The sequence below is a fragment of the Pteropus alecto genome, unplaced genomic scaffold (assembly GCF_000325575.1).
Source record: "Pteropus alecto unplaced genomic scaffold, ASM32557v1 scaffold326, whole genome shotgun sequence".
Classification (NCBI taxonomy): Eukaryota; Metazoa; Chordata; class Mammalia; order Chiroptera; family Pteropodidae; genus Pteropus; species Pteropus alecto.
Window position 1 is genome coordinate 721,444 of NW_006438873.1, and position 27,750 is coordinate 749,193.

Genomic DNA, 27,750 nt, shown 5'->3' on the forward strand with positions numbered 1-27,750 from the left:
CTCGGGGCCTGGGGACATCATTCACGACAACCTGGGCCTCGAGAGCCCTCTGTCCCAAGTCTCCCAGTCCCCTCATCCTGAGAAGGATGAACTCGTCCTTGGCCACGCCACAAGGCCACCTGTCACCCTCACCTCTGTTCTGCGGCACCGTGGTCACCGCTCGTCGCCGGCCCTTGGAGGTGAGGCCGTTCCCTGAGCGAGGCCTTCCCCGACCGCGGCGGACGGAAACGGCCTGGGTCGCCACAGTCCGGCTTAGGCCCGCTTCGGGCTTTGTACGGGGGGCGCCTCGACGCGCCGGAAACCCCAGCTTGCTCTCCCCAGAGCTCCCGGCCGTACTCGCTACCCCCCGCATGTCTCCGCAATCCGGCTCACACACTCGCCCAGCCCCGGCACGCCCGGCCGCCAGTAAACCCGCCCCTACCCTACGCCAAGAGCGGACGCCGAGCTCACAGCCACGCAGGGCGCGCAGGAACCAAGCAGCCCGCAGCCGCCGGAAGTGGGCGTGCCTGATGCCGCAGTGCCCTCTGGGAAGCGTAGTCCCGGCCGGGCCCGCGAATGCGTCCGGCGGAGCGCGGGTTGCGAGAGGTAGGTCTACCCCAGGCCCACACTGCGCCCGTCGGCGACTCCCCGGGCAGGTCGGTCGGGACTGGCCGGAAGTACAGGTCGCCTGAGCGACAGAGTGGCGATCCAAGGGATTGCAGGAGCCGGCGCCAGTGTTGGCGCGCGCAGGTATGGTTGCAAGGAGGTGGGGCTTACGGCGAGGGGCGTGGCCTAAGAGGATGAGAGGACGCTGAGTGGGGGAGGTAGCGTGGGCCTCAGATAGATGTCCCGCGCGTAGTCACAGCGGATGGAATGGGGAAGCGCAGGGAAGCAGGGACAAGCCTGTGACTGTGATGGCGGGGAGCGGGGGTCTGGGGGAGCGGTGCGTGTGTTAGCGAGTGTGCCTTCGCGTGTCCGAGGCGCACTTTTGACTCGTCTCCTTGGATACTCCAGCCTCCCCCATCTGCCATACCCATCAAATGCGGTAGGCTCACGTACTTGCAGAAGCTGGTTCTGAGCAGTTTTCTGTTTTTGATAATGTGGAATTATTTATTTAAATATTAATTGCCCATATTAATTAAAAACAAATTATAAAATAGTAATGATCTCATTTTTATAAAAATAGCTATGTATACATATATATTGATCAAAATGTTAATTAGTGGTAGGATAATGGATGATTTTATTTACTTTGCAACAATCTATATTATCTGAATTTCAAAAATAGTAACATTCCTTGGCCCCAAACTGTTTTCGTCATGGCTGGATCCTTTGTATCATTCACTAGTCATTTCCCCAGAGCTGCCCAGCCTCCTAGTAACAAATAAGACTTCTCATGACCTTATAAAATCCCCAGCATAACATTCATCATCCGAAGTTAGCTGACATTTATTTACAAGACTATATCACAGGAGTGCCAGAGTGGGAAATCTGTTCATGAAAGTCACTACCATTAATAAAGAAAAGGTGAAAAAAATCCTCTACCTCAATACATGAGGAAAAAGCATCTGATAAAGTCTAATACACAACTGTGATTTAAGGAAGTTTAGTAAACTAGGAATGGTCAAGAACATCCCTTACTTACCTGAATTAAAATTTAAAATAAAATTGTTCTAAACTTCAAATACTTTCATTCAGCTTCAGTTAAAATTGTTTTTTCCAGTGCCGGGTAGAGAGGTTGCCAGTTCTATGAATAGAAATGAAAAGCATAAACTCTGTCCTTTACTGTAAAGAATATTTACTCATCATTTACCATAAATGTCAAAAAGGGTGGGAAGCCTCAGTCCAAGAATTTAAGTCTTGCTTGCAGTAGTGATAAATTTGACTTTATCAGACTGAAATACTCAGTATGTGAAATAACTTTTTAAAAAATCAGTGAAGCCATAATGTTGGTAGGCTAAATGGAAAATTGGATAACCTTTATTCACAGATATCTCAGACAAAAGAGAATTAGTTAGCATGGTTTCTTAATTCTTTTTAGGGAGCTTAGATTCATAAAATTCCGAAATTCTCTCAGAAGTCCCCATTCCAATAGCCACAACACCAACTGTTCCTAATATTTTACTTAAGAAACCTACCAAAACTGTGATATTTAGCAACCACAGCCATATAGCTCAGGGCCAGACGGGTAACAGTCCATGGCCTGTTAGGAACCAGGCTGCATAGCAAGAGGTTAGCGGCAGGCAAGAGAGCAAAGCTTCATCTGTATTTGCAGCCGCTCCCCAGCACTAGCATCACTGCCTCAGCTCCACCTCAGATCATCAGGCATTAGACTCTCATAGGAGCACCAGTCCCTGGTGCCAAAAAGAATGGGGACCGCTGATATAGCTTACAACGAAGAGTCTTTCGACTGTGTTACAAAAATGGCTTATGTTCTAGTCCATGCCTTAAAGCAAAAATTTTAAGATGTAAGTAGTTCTTTCTTTTGCTTTATATTATACAATTCCATTATGAACAGACATCATACATACTTCTTGGACTGGCACTTCTTGCCCTCTTTCTATTGGTCTAAGGCAAGAGTGATCTAGACCACAGCTGATTGTTGCTATCAATGAATGCTTTTGTGGCACAAAATAAGATTAAGAGCCTAACAATTCTTTGCCCCAGTTTGCCCAAAAACCAGACTTTAATAACACATTTTCTGAGGATCTTTTTTGCCTGAAACCCACTCAGTGCCAACAATTTCTGTATTGGTTAGGTTTTTTTAGTTGACAGCAAAAGAACTTAATCTAATTTTAAAAGGAAAACAAACCACCGGTGGGGTACAGCCTGGGAAGAACATGAATCAGGTCAGCTCCAGCAATCAGCAGCAGGAACTTAAAACACCATCTTTAAGCTGGGGCCAAAGGTGATTCATATTCAACTCCATTGTCCCAAGGCCGCACTTGCTGTATCTGATTGGATTAAATTGAACTATATACTATTGGCAACACAAACCAAACCTCAAGAAATGACATCAGAGCAGCTCCTCAAAGCAGCTAAGAGGAGTTTGTGCATATTTGTATGTGCATGGTTTCTATTTACAGTGTAGAGAAAAACAACAAATATTATCTGATATGTCTGCATTTTCCTAATTTTACTTTACAAAGGTTATATATTTAAAACTATGTGAACCCATTATATAGTTATGAAAATTATTTTCAATTAATAAACTACACTGTCCCTGAGTACAGAAATCCACCTTGTTCTTTCCAGTGACTGCATAAGAATCTCCTGAACTGATTTTCCATAATTTAAGTAATCAACTTACTACTATTGGACATTATAGCTGTTCAAATTTTTACTATTCTTTAATAAATGTGCTTATGCATATATTTCTGCACTTGTGCTATTCGAGAAGTACGTAGATGTAGAATTGTGGCAAAAAGTAATTAATTACATTGGAAATGTTGACAGGTAACAAACAACACCAACTGCCCTCTAAAGTGCCCTTCCACCAATTTATTCTCTCAATATATGAAAATGTATTTTCAGATCTGCAAAATATTGGGTATTAGCAAATCTTTACATTCACATAAAATTTGTGTTTGTTTGTGTTGGAAGTAAGCTTAATTATATTTACCTGATAATTATTACAGTTAAGAACATCCTCCATTTTGATTGTTTCAAGTTCTTCATGGAGGAGTCACTTATTAGTATGCTTTTCCAGGCTGCATATGTTATCCAACAGCACTTCTTATAAGGGCTTTATCCTTCATAAGACGTTTAAAGTTCTCAGTCTGCGTGTGCCTGTTAACCCTGCATACAGTGTCTTATACCAGGGACAAGGTTTAAACCTTTTACATAGTCCAACCTGTCACTCTCTCTCTTCAAGGCTCCCGGACTCTATGTCCTGCTTTCCAGTCTTCCTCAACCCAAAAGGATAGAAATATTCAACATTCTGCTCTAGAATTTTCATATTGTGTTTCCTATTAGATCTTCTATCTATATTGAATGAAATTCTAAGGGGTGAAATGCAGATCTCGCTTTATTTCTAGTTGGAGAACTAATTGCCAAACACAATTTAAATAATCCATCCCTCCCAGTGGACACATTAAAAATACCACTTTTGCAATATACTAAATTTGTAGGTATACGATCTTTTTCAAAAATTTCCTTTAGATGCTTGCCCACTTACCATTCTACTAAACTTCAGAACAAAACAATGTAAAAATTCCCTACAAAGAGTGTGACTGGAATTAAGTGAATGTACAAACACCTTTACAATGATGAAACGTCCATCTAGAAACGTATATGATCTCCATTTATTCAGAGCCTCTGTTCTCTTTCAATAGAGGGCAATAATTTCCTTTCTATATATGTCTGTAACTAAATTCATCTATAATTTCATGTTTTTCTGGAGTTGACATGAATGTTGAAAAAAGTGGAATAGTTTAAATATTTTTTCTATACTGCATGACAGCTTAATTACTGGTTCCTTAAAAGTTAAGAATTTATGAAACCAGGTGATTTTAAATAATGCTGGACTATGCAAGTTTTCTATTTCTTCACTTTTAAGTATTAGTAATATTTATTTTTTTGCCTGGACTAAATAGTGTCTTACATTCTTCCCGGCAAGTTTGAATTCATTTTTTCCAGTCTTATCCAGAGTTTCCAAAACCAAAACACAACCAAAAACATATTCTCTGTGCATCAAGCCATACTGAATTTCCTCAGCAACAAAGAAACACAGCTTCATAGTCATGAAAAAGGCACTATATTAGTCTGTTAAACATTAAGCTTTAATCATACTAATGTTAATCCTCATCATCCACCATAAGATATAACTTCAGCTCCAAAATTGTTATGAGCACTCATATACTGCTTTTCAGAGTTTATTATTTAAAAATAATGCTTAAACAGACTCTGAAGAATATTGACCTAAAATTAAACAAGTACTAAGAGTCAGGCAGTATGCTAAATACTTAATATACATCAACTAGTTTGAAGTGTCATAATAGAGTTTTAAGAGAAGAGTAATATAATTACATTTATATCTTTAAAAGACCACTGTGGCAACAGTATGAATGAACTTGAAGGGAACTAAAGAGGATGCAAGGGAACCAAATTTTACACAATTGGAATAGTCCAGGTAAATGGACTGTGTTTTTGACTAGGGCAATGAGAACTAAAAGAAGGGGATGAAGTCCAAAAATATTTAGTAGCTATATCTGCAGACCTTGGTAACATAGGGGGTGAGGAAGAGCTGGATGCCTGAGTTGACTCTGTAGCATGAATTTTCTGGTGATGAGCAAGGTGTGCGTTTTGTCTGAAGACACTTCCACATTCCTTACATTTATAAGACCTCTCTCCAGAATGAGTTCTTTTATGTAAATTAAGGTGTCCAATCTGGCTAAAGGTTTTTCTACATTCCTTACACTCGTATGGTTTTTCCCCGGAATGAATTCTCTGGTGAACAGTAAGGGATTGACGATGGCTAAAGGCTTTACCACATTCACTACACTCATAAGGTTTCTCCCCAGTATGGCATCTTTGATGACAAACGAGGGATGATTTTGTCCTAAATGCCTTCTCACATTCGACACATTCATAGGGCCTTTGGCCAGTATGAAGTCTCCAATGCTGGGCACGGGATGAACTATCACTAAAAGCCTTTCCACATTCAGTACATTTATAGGGTTTCTCTCCAGTATGAACTCTCTGATGTTGAATGAGGCGGGTAGTCTGGCTGAAGGCTTTCCCACATTCCTTACACTCATAAGGTTTCTCTCCTGTATGGATTTTATGATGTTGAGCAAGGTGAGCCCTCTGGTTGAAAGCTTTACCACATTCCTTGCATTCGTAAGGTTTCTCTCCAGTATGAATTCTCTGATGAGTGGCCAGCTGAGAACCGATGCTAAAAGCTTTCCCACATTCCTTACATTCATATGGTTTCTCACCAGTATGAATTCTCAGATGACTAGCAAGGTGTATACTCTGCCTAAAGCCTTTCCCACACTCCTTACATTCATAAGGCTTCTCTCCAGAATGCACTCTCTGATGTTGGATGAGTGAAGCATGATGACTAAAAGCTTTCCCACAGACATGACATTCATAAGGTTTCTCTCCTGTGTGAATTCTCTGATGTACAATAAGGGATGAGCCGTAGCTGAATGTTTTTCCACACACGTCACATTTGTAGGGTTTCTCTCCAGTATGGATTCTCCTATGTTGAATAAGGCCTATGTGATCACTGAAGGCTTTCCCACAGTCAGCACAATCAAACGGTTTCTCTCCAGTGTGATAATATCTCCAGTGACGAATAAGAGATGTGTTCTGCCTAAAGGCTTTCCCACATTCAATACATTCATAGGGTCTCTTGCCAGTATGACATCTCTGATGTCGAGCAAAGGATGAGCCATCACTGAAGGCCTTTCCACATTCCCTACATTCATAGGGCTTCTCCCCAGTATGAATTCTCTGATGTTGAGCAAGGTGTGCAGGCTGGCTGAAGGCTTTTCTACATTCCTTACATTTATATGGTTTTTCTCCAGTGTGAATTCTTTGATGTTGAATAAGGTGTACATTCTGGCTGAAGGCTTTCCTACATTCTTTACATTCAAAGAGTTTCTCTCCGGTGTGAATTCGGTGATGTTGAGCTAGGTGTTGACTCTGGTTGAAAGCTTTCCCACATTCCTTACACTCATATGGCTTCTCACCAGTATGAATTCTCTGATGAACAGTAAGAGATGACCTCTGAGTGAAGGTTTTCTCACATTCATTACATTTAAAAAGTTGCTTTCCTCCACAGACTCTTTTGTGTTTTCTTACCATGGAATTTTTAGAAAAGCTTTTTTTATCAGACTTGTGATTATAAACATTCTCTCCTGCATTGTCTAGATGGACAAATTTCCCAGATTTATTATATTTGTGGTCTATTACTTTAATAAGGGTTTCTTTATGAGTGAGTGTTTCTTGCCTGATAAATGTCTCTTGGCTTACCAGCTGCCTCTCAAAAATATCTTCACCTTTCCAGTTTTCCCTAAAAGTGGAATGCTCAAATCCATAGCTTGTAATTCTCTCCATTAACACATCATCATATACGAATGGCTTCAGAGATAATTCTTGTGTCTCACAGCTAGATTCCCAATCTGAAAGATACCAAAAAACAAATTTTTTTTTCCCTTTCATGGGCTATAACAAAGAAAACATATAAGATGGAAAAAGGGATTCAAAAATAATGAATCCCCATAAAAAAAAAATCTTTTATATACAGGCATGTCAGCTGAAAACTTGCAACAAGACACCAAAGAATGAGAGAGCTCATAGAGGAACATGGAATAGGTGATTAAGAAAACTAAATGTAGGATAATGAGGTCCTAGAAAAGTAGTCTGTAAGGAAATATTTTATGCCTGTATTAACTAACAGACTATAAATTAAACTCCCTCTTTCTATTCTCTCCTACTTCTAATTAATTTGCATAACAGCTAGGTTAACTTTGTTTAAATAACAATATCCTTACAGCTGTATCATCCCTACTGCTGCTCAACAATCTCTACAGAGTCCCAGCAACCAAAATTCCTTATGCTTTGTAACTTCCCCCAGGGTTTAAGTGAAATCCTAGAGTTCTCTTTTCATATTCAGAAAATAATATCCTTGTAACCCATCTCCATTGCTTCAATACAGTGAACTCGTCATTTTGTATAGATCCCTGAACTTGAGGCTACATATAAGGAATTTTTTCATTCATCTTCTTACTTGCACTAGCCCAGGAAAAGTGTCACTTCTCAGGCCACATCTTAATGGGAATTTGCCATGTGTACTTCTGAAATTAGTTTTATAAAAATATGTATGTTAGCATCACTATTATTAACCTCATTTTTATTTACAATCACATAAGTATCTTTAGCCAGATTATAGTCTTGAAGAAGGAATAAACATGCCATGAACACAGTACCCATTTGGTCTCCAAGGCTAAGAGACTCATATCTTACCTTAAGACACCTGTGACATACTTGAAGCATACCTGAGTACCTCACATAGTTTTGAAAACTCTGGACTAAAGTATAGTGAAAAAGCTAAAAAGTGAATTAGGATAAAATGAGAGAAGTAGAAAGTTGCTGATCACATAGGGGCTAGCAGAGTTTAGATTTTTCTTATTTGTAACAGGAAACCAAAGAAAGATTTAAAGCAGCAGAATTTTATAATTGCAAACAGCATCTAATTGTGGATTTAAAAAGATTTAAGAAGCCAAAAAGCTTATATAAGACTGTATGGCAAAAAAAAAGAGGGGATAGGAAGGAGCTGGATAAAGATTTTTGTAAAATGACTTATTAGAAGAGAGTCAAGTAGAAGAGAAGGTATTTGGAAAACCCATGTAGTAACATTTCAGCTTTCCCCCCATATCTGGAAGGCTTGAGAAGACTTCTAAAAGACGTAAATGAGGAGGGTCACCTTTGAAAATGGCTAGGCCATTATCTAGAAAGGATTCTCCTATGTGGGTCTCCCACACACCTGAGAATGGGCTTGTCATATCACTCTTCATCCTCCAAGGCTCCTTCCCTTGCTCCAGTAAGGTGATCACATATGGCTTAGAGATGCAAAGTCCTGCATGCAAAAAAAAAGACATGAAAATTGCCCATGTTTTGGGTATTTCAGACTATAAGCCAGTTCTTAATTTTGACGGAATCACATAATATGATTAGATCAAGGGGTACAGCACATTTTAAGGACACACTACACAAAGCTTCTGGCATAGTCTAGCGGGACTGCCATCAGACAACTCTAAAAGTTAGACAATTTTCTAAGGAGCCAGGGGCAGAAATTCTGCCCAGCATTTTAAGAGGATCATCTGACAGGAGTAAATAAGTACAATAAAGATCACCTACAGGAAGAGTTTGGCATCTGAATCAAGTTAATTAACTGCTTGAAAAAAAAAAATTCAACATTCTTCAAATGAATATAACAGAATCTGGAGTCCCTATAATGTGTTATTTAAATAGTGTCCAGAATGAATTCAAATTACTATACACAAGAGGAAAGAGAAAAGTGAATCATACTCAGAAGAAAAAGCAATCAGTGGAGATCCAACCTGTAATAATGCAGATGTTGGAATTAGTAAACCAGGATTTTAAAACGTCTTTTGTATCTATCTTGAATAATATAAAAATATATACACTTGTAATTCCTCAACAGAGAACTAGAAATTACAAAAAGAACCAAGTGGAATGTCTAGAATTGAAAACTACAGTATCTGAAATTATTTAATTTACTGGAGGGGCTTAACAAGACATTGAAGAGGACAAGGAAATAGTGAACTTTAAGAAAAATCAATAGAAATTATCTAATCTGCGAAACAGAGAAAAAATATTCTAAAAAGTAAACAGATCCTTAGTTACCTAGAGCACAGTATCAAACATCCTAACATATTTGCAACTTAAGTCCCAGAAGGAGAAAAGAGAGAACACAAAGAATACTTGAAAAAATAATGGCCAAAAATTTCTCAAATTTAATGAAAGATATAAATTTAGTTTTAGAAGCTCAGTGAACCACAAGCAGGATAAAAGGACCCTCTGAAGAACAGAAAGCTAGTCTACCCAATGGATAGTCCTATGACTGAGAAGGGTCCATGTTAGTTTCTCTAATAATGTCTGAAGCCATTTTCATAGTTTGTGTTTCAGCGGTTCATTTATTGCATGTTAATAAAAAAAATACAGATTTTAAAAGTGATATTTTGAATTTGTAGCAATCCAGCTATATTCTTGGTGAACCTTGTTATTGCCTCCAGATGGTAACAATACCATAAGGCACAAAGGAGCACAGGAGAACAGTAAGAGTGACATCATGGCCTGTATTTCCAACTGCCTAAAAAGTATACCCATGGAACACTTGATACATATCAAATTCACTAAATCTAAAATTTCCATCAATCCATGAATATCCTCTTTGTTTCTTGATAAAAAGTTTTCACAATAAAAAGTCCCTAAAGGTAGTTTCTGAATTGTGCAGAGGGGAAAAGATCCTCACCAAGTGATACCAGGCTCTGATAGTTCTCCAACATCATACTCCTGTATAAACTTCTCTGAGCAGAGTTCAGCCAGTCCCATTCCTCCTGGGAAAAGTCTACTGCTACATCCTTAAATGTCACCAAGTCCTGAAAGGATACAAATACATTCTTGATTAACCAATGCTCCTGTCCACACATGACTTCAGGCTGAAGTGTTAAAATGTCTTTATGCTTGGAGAAGAAAAAACTTAAACACAAGTTCCAACCTAATACAGTACTTATTGAAGCGTTCAATTGCATTGTATACAATTATACTAATCTATTTCTCATCATGAGGAAATATGGACAGGTGGCCACAGGGCAGGAAACCAGAGCTTCAAGGCAAGACCTACACCTACGGTCAAACCTTCAAAAACAACAACAAAAAATATCTAACTTGTATTTTCCAAATAGTACTCTATTTGCAAATACTATTTTGCAAATATTATTTATGTAGGAAGAGTACTGAACAGATAGATGTAGGTGACTTTTCTTCTTACACACTAAAAATAATGAATATATTCAGAATGCAATTTCTTATGCTATGCCATCAAGAACTAGCATGCCATGCCATTCTATACCAGAGTAAGCTGGGAAGCAATATGAGGAGTCACCCAGCATCGGACTAAAGCACACCCAATCTTCATACACTGCTGCTGAGAATGTAAAATGGCACAGCCACTTTGAAAAACAGTTTGGCAGTTTCTTAAAAAGTTAAATATGAATTTAGCCCATGACCCAGTGATTCTACTCCTAGGTTAATCTAAGAGAAATGAAAACGTATCCAAAGATTTACATTCAATGTTGACAACAGCATTATTCATGATTGCTAAAAAGTGGAATCAACCCAAAGGTCTATCAACTGATGAATGGATAAACAAAATTTGGTACGCCTTTCAATGAAATACAATTAGCAACAAAAGGGAATGAAATATCGATACATGGTACAACATGGAAAAAACTCAAAAATGTAAAACTAAGTGAAAAAAGCCAGACACAAAAGATGTCATATTGTATGATTCCATTTATATGAAATGTCCAGCAAAGTCAAATCTAAGACAGAAAGTAATCAGTGATTCCCTGGGGGTGGAGATGAGAAAAGGAAGTAACTGTAAATGGGCATAAGGGATCTTACTGAGGTGATGAAAATGATCTAAAATTGGATTATAATCATGGTTACACAACTCAGTAAATTTCCTAGAAATCTTGGAATTATATACTTCAATCGTTAAATTTCATGTTATGTAAATGATACTTCAACAAAGTTGTTTTAAAAAAAAGAAATCTACTATTATAAATTATCTAGAAATTGACAAATAGAAGGCATTATTGCCATAAGTATTCAATATTGTTTTAGAATATCTATACTCTAGAGATGTCCACAAAACAAAAATAATAATACATAATCCATTAAATATTGGGAAAATGTTAGTTAACTATCTCTTTCCTGCGGTGATATGAACATAGAGCTAAAATAGGGCCTTCGAGTCACACAATTCCAGAGTGAGGATTCACATCGAGTCAATGTTATACCCCAACATTGTCCATCAAGTACCCTTACTCAAGGAAACTAGTTTAAAAACAAAACATAAACCAATCAAACAAAAACTTTACTTAAAAAAATTTTCTAAAGAAATGTTTAAATTTTAAAACTAAATTTTAAAAGGAAGTTTTTAGAAAGATACCCTAGCGTAAGATACATATTAATTTTTTTCCTTTTCTAACACGCACTAGAGATAAAAATGGGAAAAATATTACATTCAGAATCTGATACATCTCTTTAAAACACTTAAAGGTATATTTAACAGAAAAAATACCAAATCTATGATAAGAGAACTACAGAATTTTCTAAAAGAGTAAAACATGACAAGGACACATGAAAAGCATACTACTGCGCAACACACAGGCCTGAATAAATGTAAATACATACTCATTTTTTATCCTAAATAAGAAGATTCAAGCTTTCATTTCTCCTTAAATTAATCTACAAATTTTAGACTCTCCATCCTGACCCAAATTATCATTACCTCTTATCCTATTATAACATGTCTTCCTGCTTTGTCCTTGCTTCTCTAACCATCTGTTTTCAACACAGCAGCCAGAAGAATCCTCATGTGTCACTTCTGCTTAAAACCCCCTAAGTCTTCCCATCTCACACAGAGCAAAAGCCTAGGTCCTTACAATGGCCTTGAGATTCAAAAGGTCCAGTGCTCATGACTTCTCTGTAAACATCTATTATCTCTCCTACTGGCTCTGTCCTTCTTGCTCTTTCTGAACAAAGAGACATTCAGGACCCTGATTCTGTACATCCAGCTGTTGCTTCTGTAACCAGCTTCCTCCCAATACCCATGTATTTGCTATATTATTGTCTTTAGGTCTCTACTCAAATATCAGGTAGGTCTTCCATGATCACCCCTGAACAAGAAAATGCGGACCATCCCTTACCCAGCACTCCCTCTCCCACTGACCTTGTTTTATCTTTTTCCACTTCATTTTTCATTATTTGATGTATACCAATTCATTTCTATATGTCTACTTGCCCCCTCTAGAGGGTAAGCTCCACAAGGGCAGGGCCTTTGCTTTGTCCTTTGCTGCAGCTTCAGAATTAAAAGAACGCCTGGCATGTACAAGGCCCTCAAAAGTATTTGTTGAATACATAAATCCCAGTTTAAAGTAATCAGTGGAGTTTTTAAAAACTGCCTGATTCTAAAGTTTGCTGGAAAAATAAACTTAAAAGATGAGGAAAATTCTGGAATGATAAGTAATAAGGGTATTAGGTATCAGCCCTCCCACATTATAAAATACCACTAGTGCCCAAATACAAGGCAAAGATGTCCCCAAACATGCTTTATACCATGGATTACTTATTTCCAAGACCTCCCACATTAGAAAATACTCAAGGTTCATAAGCAGAGTAGACTGATGAAACTCTCACAGCTGACTTGTCGAGGACTTTTGAGGAATGACATATCAGCAGAAAGAGCAGCAATACATGCTAATCTGGAGTGTTTACAGATTATTATAACCTGTAAACATCCTTGTAAACATCCCGCTTTTAGTTGAGAACTCAAAGGAAGGACTATACTCCAGGATTAATGGTGTACTGGAAATAAGCCAGCCTTCACAAGGACTGAGACCAAGCCTCTAAAACTAGTGCAGAAAATATACCAGATGAGCCTGGATATGCAGTGTCAGAAATTTCTGTCAGTGCTCAACAAACAGAGGCACCCCACAATAACTGGGTATGACAGTGGGATACAGGAGCTGCTGAAAGGGCTCCCAATGGCCAAAGCTGGAACAATTTGAGCAACAGAATAAATAAAGTAGCATTGTATTATAATCTAAGGTATGAAGTAAATGTGTATGAGTCCATAGTGATACAATAACTGAATAAATAAATGGGGGAAAATAGATTAATTTCTCATACAGAATTTCAAATGATTTACTTAGATATTCCACCCTTGAGTAGAACATAACCTCCCACTCCTTAGGTGTGGTTTGTGCATAGTGACTTTCTTTCAAAGAGCACAGTATGGAAAAGTGTGTGTGGGGCGGGGGGGGAAGAGTAACCTTACAGAGGGCTATCGGATGCACATTTAACATGGAACCCGACTCACTGAGATACTCCATTCCATATAACAGAAACCAAATGTTTTCACAATTATCAACACTGAATTAAAATATACATGGGGTGAGAAGTAGGAGCTCTGCACTTCATCATACTCAGTTTTACTTATCCCTTAGGCAGTTTAAGGACAGCGCCCTCTGGGAGAACTGGTCACCAGGCCCTCAGACAAGACTGTTTATCAGGAAATTTTCAGAGAAAAGCAGCATTACTAAGCCCTAAAAAGTAAGACTGCCTTTCTTGGGAAAGGAAATAACAACTAACCTGGGGTACGGTTTTCACCAGTTCAACAGTCATTTTCGTCTTCTTTTCCTGGCTTCTCTCTTGGAGAGCAGGGTCTCAGGAGGGTAGAGCTGGAGGAAGGAAAAGGATAGTGAGCCATGAGGCCTTCTCTGCACTCCCAGAATCGCCAGCCTAAAACCTGTCTTCTCCTCCTTCCTCCCACCTTTCTTTGGTCCCACTGCCAACATAACTGGGACATTATGGGCAACCTATGGCTGTTGAGCAGGTCTAACAACTCTGTTTCTCTTATGTTCAAGATCCAAAATTTAATGTTTTTTTTTCCTAAAAGCTGCCTTCCCATTCTTTGGTCTTATTGAGAATAAAAATAATGTGCCTGAATTATAGTCTCTCACTTTATTTTTGAAGTAATACTCTGCCTGGAATAGTCTGTCACTCTATTTTTGAAATAATCCTATGAAATAGTTATTTCCTCTGCGTTCTAGGGAGAGGTGGACTCTTCCCTTCCTGCATCTCTGCCTCTTACTTGGACACAGTCTGTAGTTCGAAAATCCAATCCGAAATTCCACCAGAGGCCACAGTTATTCTCTACCCTAATCCCCAGGGCCTTCACCTTCCTCTCCCTCTGGGACAATGGATCCTTGAGCACCCAATTCTGCCACCTTCACTCTCACCCATCCTCTGCCCTTTGGTTTCCCCTCCTTTCTGTCTCCCAGAGTTGAGGGTCTGCTACAGTCAGGAGCTCTAGTTACCCCACTTCCTGCTGCTTACAGAGACTCTTGGACTGGAGGCAGGGATTCTCCAGGATTGTTATCTCAGCAACACACTGTTCGAAACACAGGACACAGAAAGTGCCAATGCTATCATCGTCCAAGTGGTCTCCCCATTCATACCACAGCCGCACAGGGCCAGTTGCCGGCATACAAGGTGACACAGAAACACTACCATAGGACCCACATATTCCCGATCACATCGAGGGCACGATCACGAGCACCCAAAGACAGGGACATCACATGCAGTCGCTTACACCACGGTCTCAGAGAGGCCATGGGTACAAACGCAGAGGCAATACACAAATATCACACACCCGTGGCCCACTGCCCCGTATGCCGGCCTCGCTCACACGTGCAGGCCCACAACCTCACAGAAGATGCACCGGCAAACCTTCAGTGTCTCTCACCCACATACAGCCCTGTCGGTAGTCTGCCCCCCTTCCCCTCACACACACACGAACATGATGGTCTCACACACATTGGTTCTTACATAATACATACTGGCCTCCTTCACTCTCAGGCACACGCAGTCGCACAAAACCGCACATACCGGGCATACACATACACGCGTCACTCACTTTCTCTGGTCTCATCACATTCGCCCCAACACTCTCAGGTTTCTCGCTGTCTCATACAAACCCCAGTCTCTCCCAGTCCGTCTCCCCGGGGCCTCTCACTCTTGGTGATCTTTCACACACACAGGCACATCATCTCCCAAACACCCTGCGGTCTCTTCTACACTGCCCGCTCCAGCCGCTCCACAGCCCTGATCCCGCGGAAACTGCGGCCTCAACCAACCCGGCTTGCCGACCCAGGAAAAAGCGCCGCGCGGGCCTCTGGGAAATGTAGTCCGCCCGGGGAGGACGGCGCTGCCCGCCTCCCCGACCCGGCCCGACCTTTAGGCTCAGACTCATGACCACCCAAAGGACCACCGGCTCCGCCTGAAAGGCAGGTGCTCTCACCATAAGGGCTCCGGGAGCTGACGCCAGGATTCCGAGTGCGCAGGTACGAATCTCCTGTGGTAAACGGAGTAAAAGGGCGGAATCCGGCTCAGGGGGCGGGACTGGGCAGGGCTTTAGAGAGGGGCGCGTTCTAAATTGAGAACGGAAAGAGGAAGCCGAGCTGCGGAGCGTGCGTGCGTGCCCACGTACGTCACAGTGTTCGAGGGAGGTGGCCCAAGGGTCCCGGGTTGTAGCGGGCTGGGCGCGAGTGTGCGCAGGCGCATAAAATGCAATCTTCGCTTTCCACCCCCCTCGCCCCTTGGAGACCAGAAGCGTCCCTAGTTACCGTATCCAAAAGCCTCGTAGCCGAGCGCTTGGTTGTTCGGTGTCTGGAGTACTGCTTGAGACCTGTGTCCGAGTGACCACAGCGTCACGCGGCCGAGGCTCTACGAGCCTGTCTTTCTGGGCTAAGTTTTCTGACACTAAAAACTGCGTCTGGGAACCGAACCCCAACTGTTTCATCAGTTCTAAGACTACAGCAAATTAGGAAATTTCTCTCCTGCGTAAAGGGAATATTATTGTTATTAGTGTTAGGAAACAGTGTCTTATTTTTTCCTATTGGGGCCCCATGGCTGGAGTCAGTGCTGGGTGGTGGGAAGCTTCATTATTGCCTCCAACATCCAGACTCTTCTTCCAACCTCCAACTCCCTGCACTTTTCAAACTCCCAGCCAGAGGACAGCTAATCCCCCACCATGCATGTGTTAAACTCCTTGGGTCTGTTTTTATAGGAAGAAAAGAAAGTGTCCGAATTGAACTGATAGGGTTTAAGCAATGTTTGAAATGGAGATTGAAAGTCAAGGTGAGCTCGATTCGATGTATTAGAAGATAGCATGAAGTACCATAATGTCTCATTAACGTGCTTTGTAATTGCCATTGTACTTCCATCTGATATGAGATTCTATATTTACTTGTTTGTCTGTGTATTGCCGAATTCTCTTGCTAAAAAGGTGTGCTCCATGGGGATAGTTCTGCTTGTTTTACTTCTCTTTATAACAATTCCTGGCATTGGATGTATTCTTTGTCTGGCCTGTAAATACACACCACAGATCAGAAAAGCTTGTTCCATTTCGACATTGCCAAATGCAGAGGCAATTCTTGACCCCTCTCAAGGGATCTAACGAAAATAATATAAAATCCCAGGAAGAAAGAGGGGGAGGGGACGGGGAATGGACGCATTAGTGAAAATGTAACGGTTGCGGGTGTGCTCAGAGGCTGTTTCGTAGTTCTGCAGCGCCACCTTGTGGACGGAGGCACCAAGTACAACAGCTCTACCTCCTGAAACCTGAGATTTTCCCCTTGGAAGCCTGGTGATTGACATCCCCATTCCGTGCCAGGTCAATTTAGACTGAAAAATTAGAAAGCAAGGAACTCAAAAGGCTTTGCTAGCCAAATGAAAATGGCATATTTAGGGGATATAACCGGTCTGCCCCTAGCATCATCTCAGTTTTACACGAAGGATGGCAGTTTCCGTTTCAGGAAAATTTCATCCCTCTTAAAGAGCCACCAGATCAAATAGGGCTTTTTTTTTTTTTTTTACAGGTGTCCTTGAAATACCTGGGCCTGATTCATTGATGTTTTGAATAAGATGAAAGCTGATGATATTTGCTGATGGAGACAACTATCCAGACCCAGGCAATAAGGGTCAGGTGGCAGAAAAGGCTGAAAGAGATGCTATTGGCCTTGCCTCAGACAAGACCTAACAATACACTTGGGCTCTGGAGGGGCAATGGCCTGCTCACTACCCAGACAGGAGAGATAAGAAAGGACAACTGACTTTTTAGAAACGTTAGGCACTTTAAAAATCACAGCAGTTGTCTAAGAGAGGGAGAAGTAGGTCATGCTAATTGCTTCACATTTTAAGAGACAGGATGTGCAAATCAATTCCAAACTAAGCATATTACTATTAAATAAAACTAGGATCTGTGCTAAGGTGTTTCTCCACCTCTAAGAACCAGAAAATATATTTCGATAAAACAATAATTCTTTATTACTTGGCCATAAAACAAGAATGAAATCTTACCATTTCCAACAACATGGATGGACCAAGAGGGTATTGCACTGAGTGAAATAAGTCAGAAAGAGAAAGACAAATATCATGATTTCACTATATATGGAATCTAAAAATCAAAATAAATGAACAAACAAAACAGAAACAAACTCATAGATGCAGATGACAAATTGATAGTCGCCTGATGAGAAGGGGATGGAGTGAAAAGGGTGAAGGGATTAAGAAGTACAAACTGGCAGTTACAAAACAGTAATGGGGATGTGAAGTACAGCACAGAAAATATAGTCAATAATATTGTAATAACTATGGATGGTACCAGGTGGAGACTAGACTTATCGGGGGAGTCACTTAGTAAGGTACATAAATGTCTAATCACTATGCTATACACCTGAAACTAATATATTGAATGTCAACTGTAATTGAAAAAGAAAATATTTTCTAAAAAATTTTAATACAATAGTTCCTATAAAATCCCTACTGAGATTGTATCCTGTGCAGATGGGTTTCTATTTCACATTCCAGAAAGATGAAATATTCATGGGTTTAAAATACTCTAGTCAACAAATACTCTCTGGATCCTAAGGATTCAGAGGCCAATAAAATAGAGTTCCTATCCACAAGGAGTTCATACTCATGCTGGGAACACAGATAGGCAGGCATTTTGTATTAGAGCTGATGTTCCAGTTCAGTTTAAAGGCAGTCTGCTGCAGATGAAGTCCAAAGGTGATCTTGCTCAGAGGAGGCTGTCCTTTTTGTTCTATTCAGGCCTTCAACTGATTGGATGAGGCCCACCACATTAGGGAGGGCAATCTGCTTTCCTCACAGTCCACCAATTTAAATGTTAATCTCACCCCCAAACACCCTCACAGAAACAACGAAAATAACATTAACCAGATATATGGGCACCCTGTGGCCCAGATGACACATAAAATTAAATACCACACTTTTGGGGGGACATATCCAACGACATGAATGTACCAAGTACAGGGACTGCAGAAAAGAATGATCTGAGGGGAAACTACCTGAGCTGGCCTAACCAGGCAATGAGGTGAGGAATAGTCTTTCCAGGTGAAAGGAACTCTATACTCAGAGGAATAGAATCACACAGTGTGGCATTACTGGAGTTTTAAAAAGTGAGAAGGGAAGGGTTGGGAGATATCCACAAAGGACAGGGATCAAATAAGAGTTCCTTGTGGGTCACGTTCAGAGTCTTGAATCCTCTTCTACAGTTGATGGGGAGCCACCGAGCCTTCTGAGTCAGGCACAGACATGACACTTTTTATATCACTTTGGTGGCAGGATGGGGAAGGGAGAAGAGAAGAGTGAGAGAGCTGGAGAGCCAGCTCATTCCCTGGCACCTGCAGCCAGCCGCCTCTGTTTTAGGCATGATTTTTCCTATTCAGTCCTACCGTATGTCAACAAGTTCACAAACCCAAACCAATCTCATGGTCAACATTTGCATGTAAGAAAGTAAAAGGAGACTCTGTTCCTAAAGAAATGTTCAAAACTAGGCTGCCAGGTATAAGGCGCTCTCCCATAATGTGGGGGAACATTTGCTCCTATCCCCTTAATAGCTAGATCTGCAGATTGTTCCTCAAGTTAGGTGATTTGGACACAGGATAGGCAGATATTTGGAAATAGGGCCTTTAAAGAGGAAAAATGGGGTCAGATGGGTGGGCTCTCGTCCAATCTGACAAAGAAGAGATTAGGACAAACACACAGAGGGACGACCATGTGAGGAGATAGAGATGGCTATCTACACTCCAAGGAGAGAGGCCTCAGTGGAAGCGAATGCTGCTGACACCTTGATCTCAGACTTATAACCTCCAAAACTGTGAGGAAATTAATTTCTGTGTTTACGCCACCCCCTCTGTGACACTTTGTTATGACAGCTTGAGCAGACTGATACAAGGGTTTTGGCCCAGCACTGAAGTTAATTCTTCCGCTCTCTATCACAGCAAAATCTGAAGATTCATATGTTGAAATTCTAACCTCCAATGGGGTGATGTTAGGAGGAGGGATCTTTGGGAGGTGATGAGGTCATGAGGGTGGAGCCCTCATAAATGGGATTAGTGTCCTTATGGGAGACACCCCGCAGAGCTCCGTGGTTCCTTCCACCTGCGAGGACACAGTGAGAAGACACCATCTATGAACAGGAACTGGGTTCTCACCAGATACTGAATCTTGCAGATGTCTTGATCCTGCACTTCTAGGCCTCCAGAATGATGGGATACATCTGTTTTTTAAGCACCACCCCTCAAAACCCCCAGTCTAGGGTGTTTTTATTATATTGGCCCAAATGGACTAAGACAGACACCAAGTGCTTATGTGGCCCAAACTGCCAACGCGAGCCAAGTACTGTCCAAACCAGCAGCTCTTGGGGGAGAAGCGGGTGGAGTCAGCAGCAATCTCTCAGGAAATGTAAGATGTGCATCCAGGATCGAGCTTAGCCAGGTCTAAAGGGCAAGGTAAGCCTCACACACCACTTCACACCACCTGCCACCAATGTGCTGATCCCTGGCCGCTCCAATGCTGTGCAGTAGTCACCATGCTTAAATTCTCTAATCTTGGCTCCTACATGGCCAAAAGTATTTAAGAACATCTCTTAGTTCCCTTTTTTAAACAGTAGGTTCCTTGATGGGTTAGAAACCCCCAAACTTAGCCAGAATTAAAGACTGGATATGTTTGTTAATGGAATAGCACTTGGATAGATATATTTATTCAATTAATCAGAAGACAGAACAAATATTTTTCAATGAAGAAAACACAAGTGTTGAGGAATAGTTTTGAAAAAAACTATCAATGGCCGAACTAAGGCACCTTCTGTATGTTCTTTGTGGTGCAAACTGTAGAGTCCAGGGATTTGTGTCGAGTATATGTACGTGCATGTAGACAGCAAAGACCAGCTCGTTGGATAGTAGAAGCACATCTACTCCATTATCCACCGAAATCTTAAAACTGGCTATGGACTTCTCTTTTTGTAGTGTATTTCTACAATACCGAAAACATTCGCGTAAATGTGTGTGTGTGTGTGTGTGTGTGTGTGTGTGCGTGCACATGCGCACACACACGCTTGGAGGTGGGGGGAAGTAACAGAAGCTATTCAACCGGTAAGAAAAAAAGTCTCACTTGTTTTAAAATTTGTCTTTGGACGTGGGATCAAATCTGAAACATCTGCAGTAGTAACAAGGATTTCCATTTAACGAAATGACCGTTTTTTTCATTTCCTGAAATCTTTACTACTTCTATCTACTCCACGGTCTATAGCTGGGTTTAGTCCAACCTGAAATACATGAAGATGAGTCAGCTTGACCGTAGTACACACATACTGGTAATGGTCTCATTGCTCAAAAACAAAAACAAAGCTGTAACTCACTTGGGATGCGCTTTCTAGAAGTCTGGTGGTTATTCTCCATTTCACAGGGCCCCTTTTTTGAAGAACAGAGTCCTGTGGATACAGAGCTGAGGAGAAATGAATTAAAAAAGGCCTCAAATCTGCTGCCATTCTCTCTTGTCTACTCTTGCTTTAAAACATCAAAATAGAGTGTAGTAGTATTTGGCAAAAAGGCCGTGCAATCAAAGCAGCCCCCACGTGGCAAAGAAACCAAGAGGCCAGAGAACCAGCAGACAAGTCCAGGTGTGGGTGTAGAGAGTCTGAATAGGGAACTAATTTACAGAAACGCTGTCCTGGCTGCGAGGTTACTCTCCGTAGAACCTGTTTTCTGTCTGCAATGGGAAAATAAAAGTAAAAAAAATGTATAAATGAGATAGTGATCCAACTAGGCATATAAAAAGTTTCCCATAATAATGTTCCTTACAGAAATTAGGCATACAGTGCATTTGCAAGTAACAAATAAGCGATTGGATTTGCTGAATAAACTTTTCTGAAGGTTCAATTAGAAGGCAGGAGGGGTTCAGAATGAGGCACTTCAATGTTTGCAAGAGAAACTTCTGCCTCTTTCTTAACTACACAGAACTTGAATTCGGGGCCATGCCCACAGTAAGAGATCATCAAAGATGACCGATCTCCATGGGAGGGCAAACCACGAATTATCGAATGTGCTTGTGCCCAAGGCACCTTACCCCATCCCCAGCTCCAGATGGCTTATACACCCATGTTTCCTGTCTGTCCCTGAACCTCTGGTGCACGTGGGGTCTCAGACTCCCTCAGGTATGAGGGGTTCCCATACATATACATGTATTAAATTTGGTTATTTTCTCTTGTTGATCCCATGTCTATTCGATTATTACACCAGCTAACAGGAACTTGAGGGTACAGGAAGGTTCTTCCTGGCCCAAATGGGGCAAGTGCCTCCAGCCCTTAATTCAGCATCTCTTCTCCTTCTATTGGGAACCTTTGGAGAGGCTCTGAATTTTCATGAAATATGAAAACTTAAATGAGCACCTTCTTTTAATCCATCTACCAGACATTCTAATATATGAATATAATATATATTCACTAAATAATATATATATTATATATCTAATATAATATATATATGAAGATAGAAGCCTATATATATATATGGATATATATATACATACGTATGTATATATATATATAATGATGTGGCTGTGTCACAGCACTCGAGTCACCTCAGCATGGACAGTTCTTCTGTTTAGTTTTCACAGGTCTTTGTAAGTCTGGTGCAGCATGGGAACCTGCCATGGGGTGATATCATGGGATGATAGTTAAGAGAAGCATTGCCAGGTGGGTAAAGGAACCAAGCAGGGGTAAAAGCCATGCGTATCCAAGGCCAGTTGGGTCTACAAGACATAGTACTGTTAAGATGTGAAAGATGCTGCATTGAAGTGTTTCAGGCATGTGCAGAAATTGAGGCTTCTTGAGTCTGAGTTCCTACATTTACATCGACTTTTATAAATGCCTGCAGCCTCAGAAACGGTGGGTGTTCTTTCCTCCTTATCTAGGGTAAGGTTCTTTTAAACTCTTGATCCTATTTCTCATGGGCACATCTTTCTTTTTTCATTCTGTCTTGTATAAGGCTCTGTTGTTTCTTTATTGTAAAATGACCTCTATAGTTGTCTGATTGAATGTATGTGTTTATTGATCATATATTCACTAAAAAACATTTATTCCTTTTTTAAAACTGGTCAAGTGTTGCGGGCCCCTAGGATCACCTCTGGGTTCAGTTATTCAATAGAAGCAGTCAAAGGACTCAGCATATATTGTATTCTTGGCTACAAAGTTAGGCAATAGTCTACGAGAACACCCTCATTTCTGACACCAATCGCACTTTCAGAGGTCCCCAAGATCACCATTTTAACTGGTTTGATAATTCACTAGAAAGACTCACAGAACTTGCTAAAAACTTATATACACTCGGCTATGATCTGTTACAGTGAAAGGGTACACAGTAAAACTAGCCAAGGGTAGAGACTCCTGAGGCAGAGTTCAGAAGGGTACTAGATGCACGCTTCCATCAGTCCCCTCACAATGGGGTCATGCACAGCGTAATGCATACCACCAACAATGCATGACAATCTGCACAGAGTATGGCCAGGGACACCAGCCTGACACCAGGTGTGCATCTTTTACTGGGGCTGTCATGTAGACATGGGTTTCTTACGGGACTCAATCTAGCCCTTCTGATACTGTGATACAAAGCTCCACTGTAAATCACACTATTTGACTCTGGTATAGTGCAAGTTGCCTATGTAAACATAGATGCTTTCATTGGGCAGGACATTCCAAGGAGTTAGAGATTAACTCCCAGGGGCCGAGGGTGATGGCTAGGTCTCTCTTTGGGAAAGGTTCGATTCTTTACTACACAATGGCTAAGATTTATTTTAGCAGAAGGATATAAAGCAAGAGCAGCTCATGAGACAAAGTCAGGAGGAAATGAGGTGCAAAGCCCTACGAGTGCTATCCCCATGCCTTGGAGTCACACAGGATGCGCTTGATCCATCCAGCCAAAAGTTGTGATGTCGTGTGAGAGGCTATCTGCTGGGCAACACTGAGACTCTGTGCCTGGGGTTTTTATTGGAGGCTGATCACAAAGGTACTCTCTTGTCTAATATGGGCTAGAATTCCACTCAGCAGACAGATGTTCAGCACAAGCTACATCATTTGCACAAAAAGTTTAGGCACGGTAAGCCATTTTTATCGGTTCTAGGAATGGCGGGACCGCACCCTCAAGTCCAAGTTCCTAGAAACCAGTGAAGGGCCTGCCATGTTAAATTCTTTTCTGAGTTTGTTGAAAAGTATAGAAACTTGCAATGAGTTTGTGCTTGAGGCTTGCTTCCATGAACTTTGTGCAAAGTAGAAACTATAAATCGAAGGGCCAAAATCGGTTGTTTTAATGTGTGGGCATGAAGACAGTTTTAGTTTTGAAACTCAGTGGTAGTCACGTTGATGAAAAATGAGGAAATAGAGCACATTTGTGATGCACTTATCAAGGAATCATTTAGAATTGAGACACAACTTGAACTGTAAGTTAAGAATGTGTAACTGGGTCTCAGCAGAGGACATGCAGGATCAGAGATGAATGTGTATTTCATCTGTATTGTGACAGCCTCATCAATGGAAGAAGTGGGTTGCTTGTGGATAGCAGAGACTTAATTAGATGGTAGTAGGAGAAACAAGAAATTCATGTGTTATAATTCCAAAGAGACATTTTATTCCACGTTTTATAAGAAAAAGGAAACATTTAAATTCTACATTATGCATATGTTCCGACAATTCTAAGTTGTCCTTATTTTTTTTGTGGTTAATAATTATTTTTAAGTACCACATTTTGATTCTATATATGTCATCATACCATTCTTCATTGCAAGGATCAAGTGATTTTCCTATTTTTTAGTTAAGCTGCCTAAATTCTGGAAGAATAATCAACCTTGGACATGTATGTTCTTCTTAATCCCTGAAAAATAATCTTATCATTAAAAAATGTACATTAACGATTACATTACTGGTTTAAAATATTTACATTTTAAAGAGAAAAATTTAAATGTATTACTTTTATAGAGCTTATGATTTTTTAATTTAAATTCACGACATAGAAAAGTGCCTGGCACTCATAGATATTCAACAATTTTTTTTTTTTTTTTTTTTTGGTAATTTGGACACTCAGCAGACAGATGAGGACATTTGCAAATCTAGATTTTGGTTTGTATACTGAGATTATGCAAGGCTCAGAAAAAGAGCTGATAAGATCTGCATCTTTTCAAACTTGGAAATTTGTATCATAGATATTTTCTGTATGTTTATTTTTTTGGTAAGTCTGTGCTCTTAACAACTGATACTAGATTTTTAAAAAAGACTCAGTTGGATTCCCTATGAAATCTGCCCTTTGCTAATTTTTAGTCAATTCTGAAAACATAGTTTTTCCATTTTAGGAAATGAAATTCATTTAAAATTTGAAATTTATCGAAATCAAAAATGTAAAGTGTTCAACCTTGTATGTTCTTTATCTGTTTTATTATAATCTCATTTTTAATAATACTGTATATTACTTTTATAAAATTTGGTAAATATTCATATTCTCCTTTTAAAGAAAAGGCTTCAAAGTTGATAAAACCAAGTTCTCTGTTTAAATTTTAATGCATTTTCCCCTTAATTCTAATTGCTATGTTTTTTCCTGGGTTCTCAGGAGGTCTGGTTCACTTATTATTTGCAGTGTTATAGTTTTCTGGTCTACAAATGCATTTAAACTTAAAATGTTTTTGAGTATAGATATGACCACATCCCATGGGTTTTGTGTCATACTGCTCTCATTCACTTCATAGTATTCTCATTGCTTCACTGAAGCAGAACATATTAGGTAGTAGGTGACAAAAATGTTATTTTGTTAATGTCTAATTTATTAACTTTTACCTGTGTTAATGGCTCTGTATGATTTGTGACAAATGTCTCCACACATTCCTCATTGGATAGTTAAATGTTTAACTGTTGTTTTAAATGCCAAGGGTTTTAATCACTATAATTTTCTGATGCACATTAAAATGGTAAGTCCTGAATTTTTTTACTTATATTACATTCCTCAATATGAATTTTCTTTAAGCTAAAAAATAAAAATTTTAGCCTTACTTCCCACATCTTAACAGTCACAAGATTACTTCCTCTTCTTCATTCTTTTATGTAAATTAGGATTAGTTTAGACTAAAGGCTTTCCAAAATTTCTCCAATTATATGATTGCTTGCCAGCACAAATTTTCTAATAATTAATGATCAACAGGTAGTGCTGGGAAGCTTTTCTACATTATCATATTAATATGATCTTTAGTGATAAATGTGATGATGATGAATCTGCTGATAGATGTAATGTGAGTTGAATCCAAAAGCATTTTTGCACTTGACAGGGTCACTGATAGATTATTTTTTTCCTCAAAGGATAAGACCAGTGAAGTCTTTCCTTCACTTATTTACAGAGAATTTCTGTAGCATGAATTCCCTAAGGTTGAGGAAGACGACAGTGCCTGAAGGCCTCTCTAGATTTCTTACATACATCAAGCATGGATTTTCTGATGTCACATAAGCTCTGGGCAGTGCCTAAAGGCCTTCCCAAAATCTATCCGTTTATAAGGTTTCTCACTAGTAGGGGTTTTGTGAGGTTAAGGAAGATATGAACGATGATTGAAGGCCTTTCCACATTCACTGCATTTACAGGATTTCTCACCGGTGTGAACTCTTTGATACTGGATAAGATGTGAGATAACTTTTCCCACATTCCTTACATTCATAGGGCTTTTTGATCAATATGAATCTTCTGATGTTGAATAATCTAATGTTAAATGACTAAAAGCTTTTCCACAGTTAGTGTATTGACATGGTTCTCACCAGTATGGATCCTCTGATGTTCAGGATGATGTGAATGATGATCGAAGACCTTTCCACATCCATCACACTTACATGGCTTCTCACCGGTGCGGATTTTTTGATGTTCATTAAGTTGTATGATAGCCCTGAGGTCATTCCACAGTCCTTCATAGGGCTCTTCTCCAGTAAGAATTCTCTGATGTTGAGTAATCAGTGATGTGACTAAAAGCTTTCCCACACACAGTACATTGATAAGATTTTTCACCAGTAGGAGTTCCATGGTGTACATTAAGTTGTGAGAGTGAAACAAAAGTTTCTTCACAATCCTCACATTCATAAGGTTTCTCACCAGTATGAATTCTCTGGTGTCAGGTAGAGTGAAACAGCACTAAAAGCCATTACACATTCTTTACAGAGTCAGGAGTGGATAGGAGTTCAGGTTACTTCTTTCTCCTCTCTGGCTCATTAGCCATTTATTGAGTGCCAGGCACCATTGTGGGCACTGGGAACACAATTGTGAATACTCAGAAATACCCCCCTGCAGGTACCTGACATTCTAATGTTGGAGAAATTCAATAGAAAAGAAAAAAAGGCTACTGATGCATATTCGGAAGTGATACATGTATAAAGAAAAATGGCAGTTTATAGATCATTCTTTCAGTTCTTCAGTCTTTCAGTTCCCATTGAACTTCTTTGAAAATATTTTATAAACTCCTATCTCTAGCCCTATCTCCAAGTCATGTCTGAACTTTTCCGAAATTGTGTTATATGCTTCAATGCTTCAAGGTAACTTGTTTCACCAAAGTCTCCAGTGACTAAAAGAATTACATGAGATGGGAATTTTTACATTGGAGAAATAAAAAAAATGCAAATATATTCACAAAGATATTAATTGAAGCACTGTTTATAGTAATAAAGTGTTGATATAAACAATATAGTTACAAGTAGAATGATAAAACGGTATTCTATCAATTTGAAAACTGTACAATTTATAAAAAGAATAATTGTATGCTGTTGAAGCAATGTTTGAAAATACTTAGTATGGTTTTTGTTTAAGTAAGAACAAAGCTGTTATAATTGCACTGACTGTACTATTGGAAAACTGTTCCTATGTGTAAAAAGTTGACCACAATCCACAAAAATTGTCGTTCATTTTGTATTTGTTGAATTTGATTGTCTTCCTCTTGTTTTTTCAAACTATATAAACAAATGCTCTGTAAGTTAAGACATATTAGTAAACTGCCAGGTTTTTGCAGCCTTTTCCACATTTCATAAATGAAGATTGGGCATCTTTAGCCTGAAGATTTGTGGTAACATTTTTC

The 27,750-nt window shown here is 39.9% G+C and overlaps 2 protein-coding genes across 4 annotated transcripts in view; both read right to left on the bottom strand.

Annotated features, from left to right (window-relative positions):
- ZFP28 (ZFP28 zinc finger protein) overlaps nucleotides 1–696 on the bottom strand; it is a 30,379-nt gene extending 29,683 nt beyond the window's left edge. For 2 of the 3 annotated variants that reach the window (XM_015592525.2, XM_006915923.3), the window contains exon 1: nucleotides 133–696. In XM_015592525.2, the coding sequence (XP_015448011.1) occupies nucleotides 133–352 (220 nt within the window). In that variant the 5' untranslated portion in view covers nucleotides 353–696. The remainder of the gene's footprint in view (nucleotides 1–132) is intronic. The other variant, XM_015592531.2, reaches the window with a different exon arrangement.
- Nucleotides 697–4,738: 4,042 nt separating this feature from the next.
- Nucleotides 4,739–15,426, bottom strand: LOC112469024 (zinc finger protein 471-like). Its single transcript, XM_025049594.1, is given in 6 exon segments — nucleotides 4,739–5,402; nucleotides 5,404–7,109; nucleotides 8,474–8,566; nucleotides 9,986–10,112; nucleotides 13,894–13,982; nucleotides 14,641–15,426. Coding segments are annotated over 5 exon segments (2,178 nt in total). The 5' UTR covers nucleotides 13,927–13,982; nucleotides 14,641–15,426; the 3' UTR covers nucleotides 4,739–5,183.
- Between the last annotated feature and the right edge of the window lie 12,324 nt (nucleotides 15,427–27,750).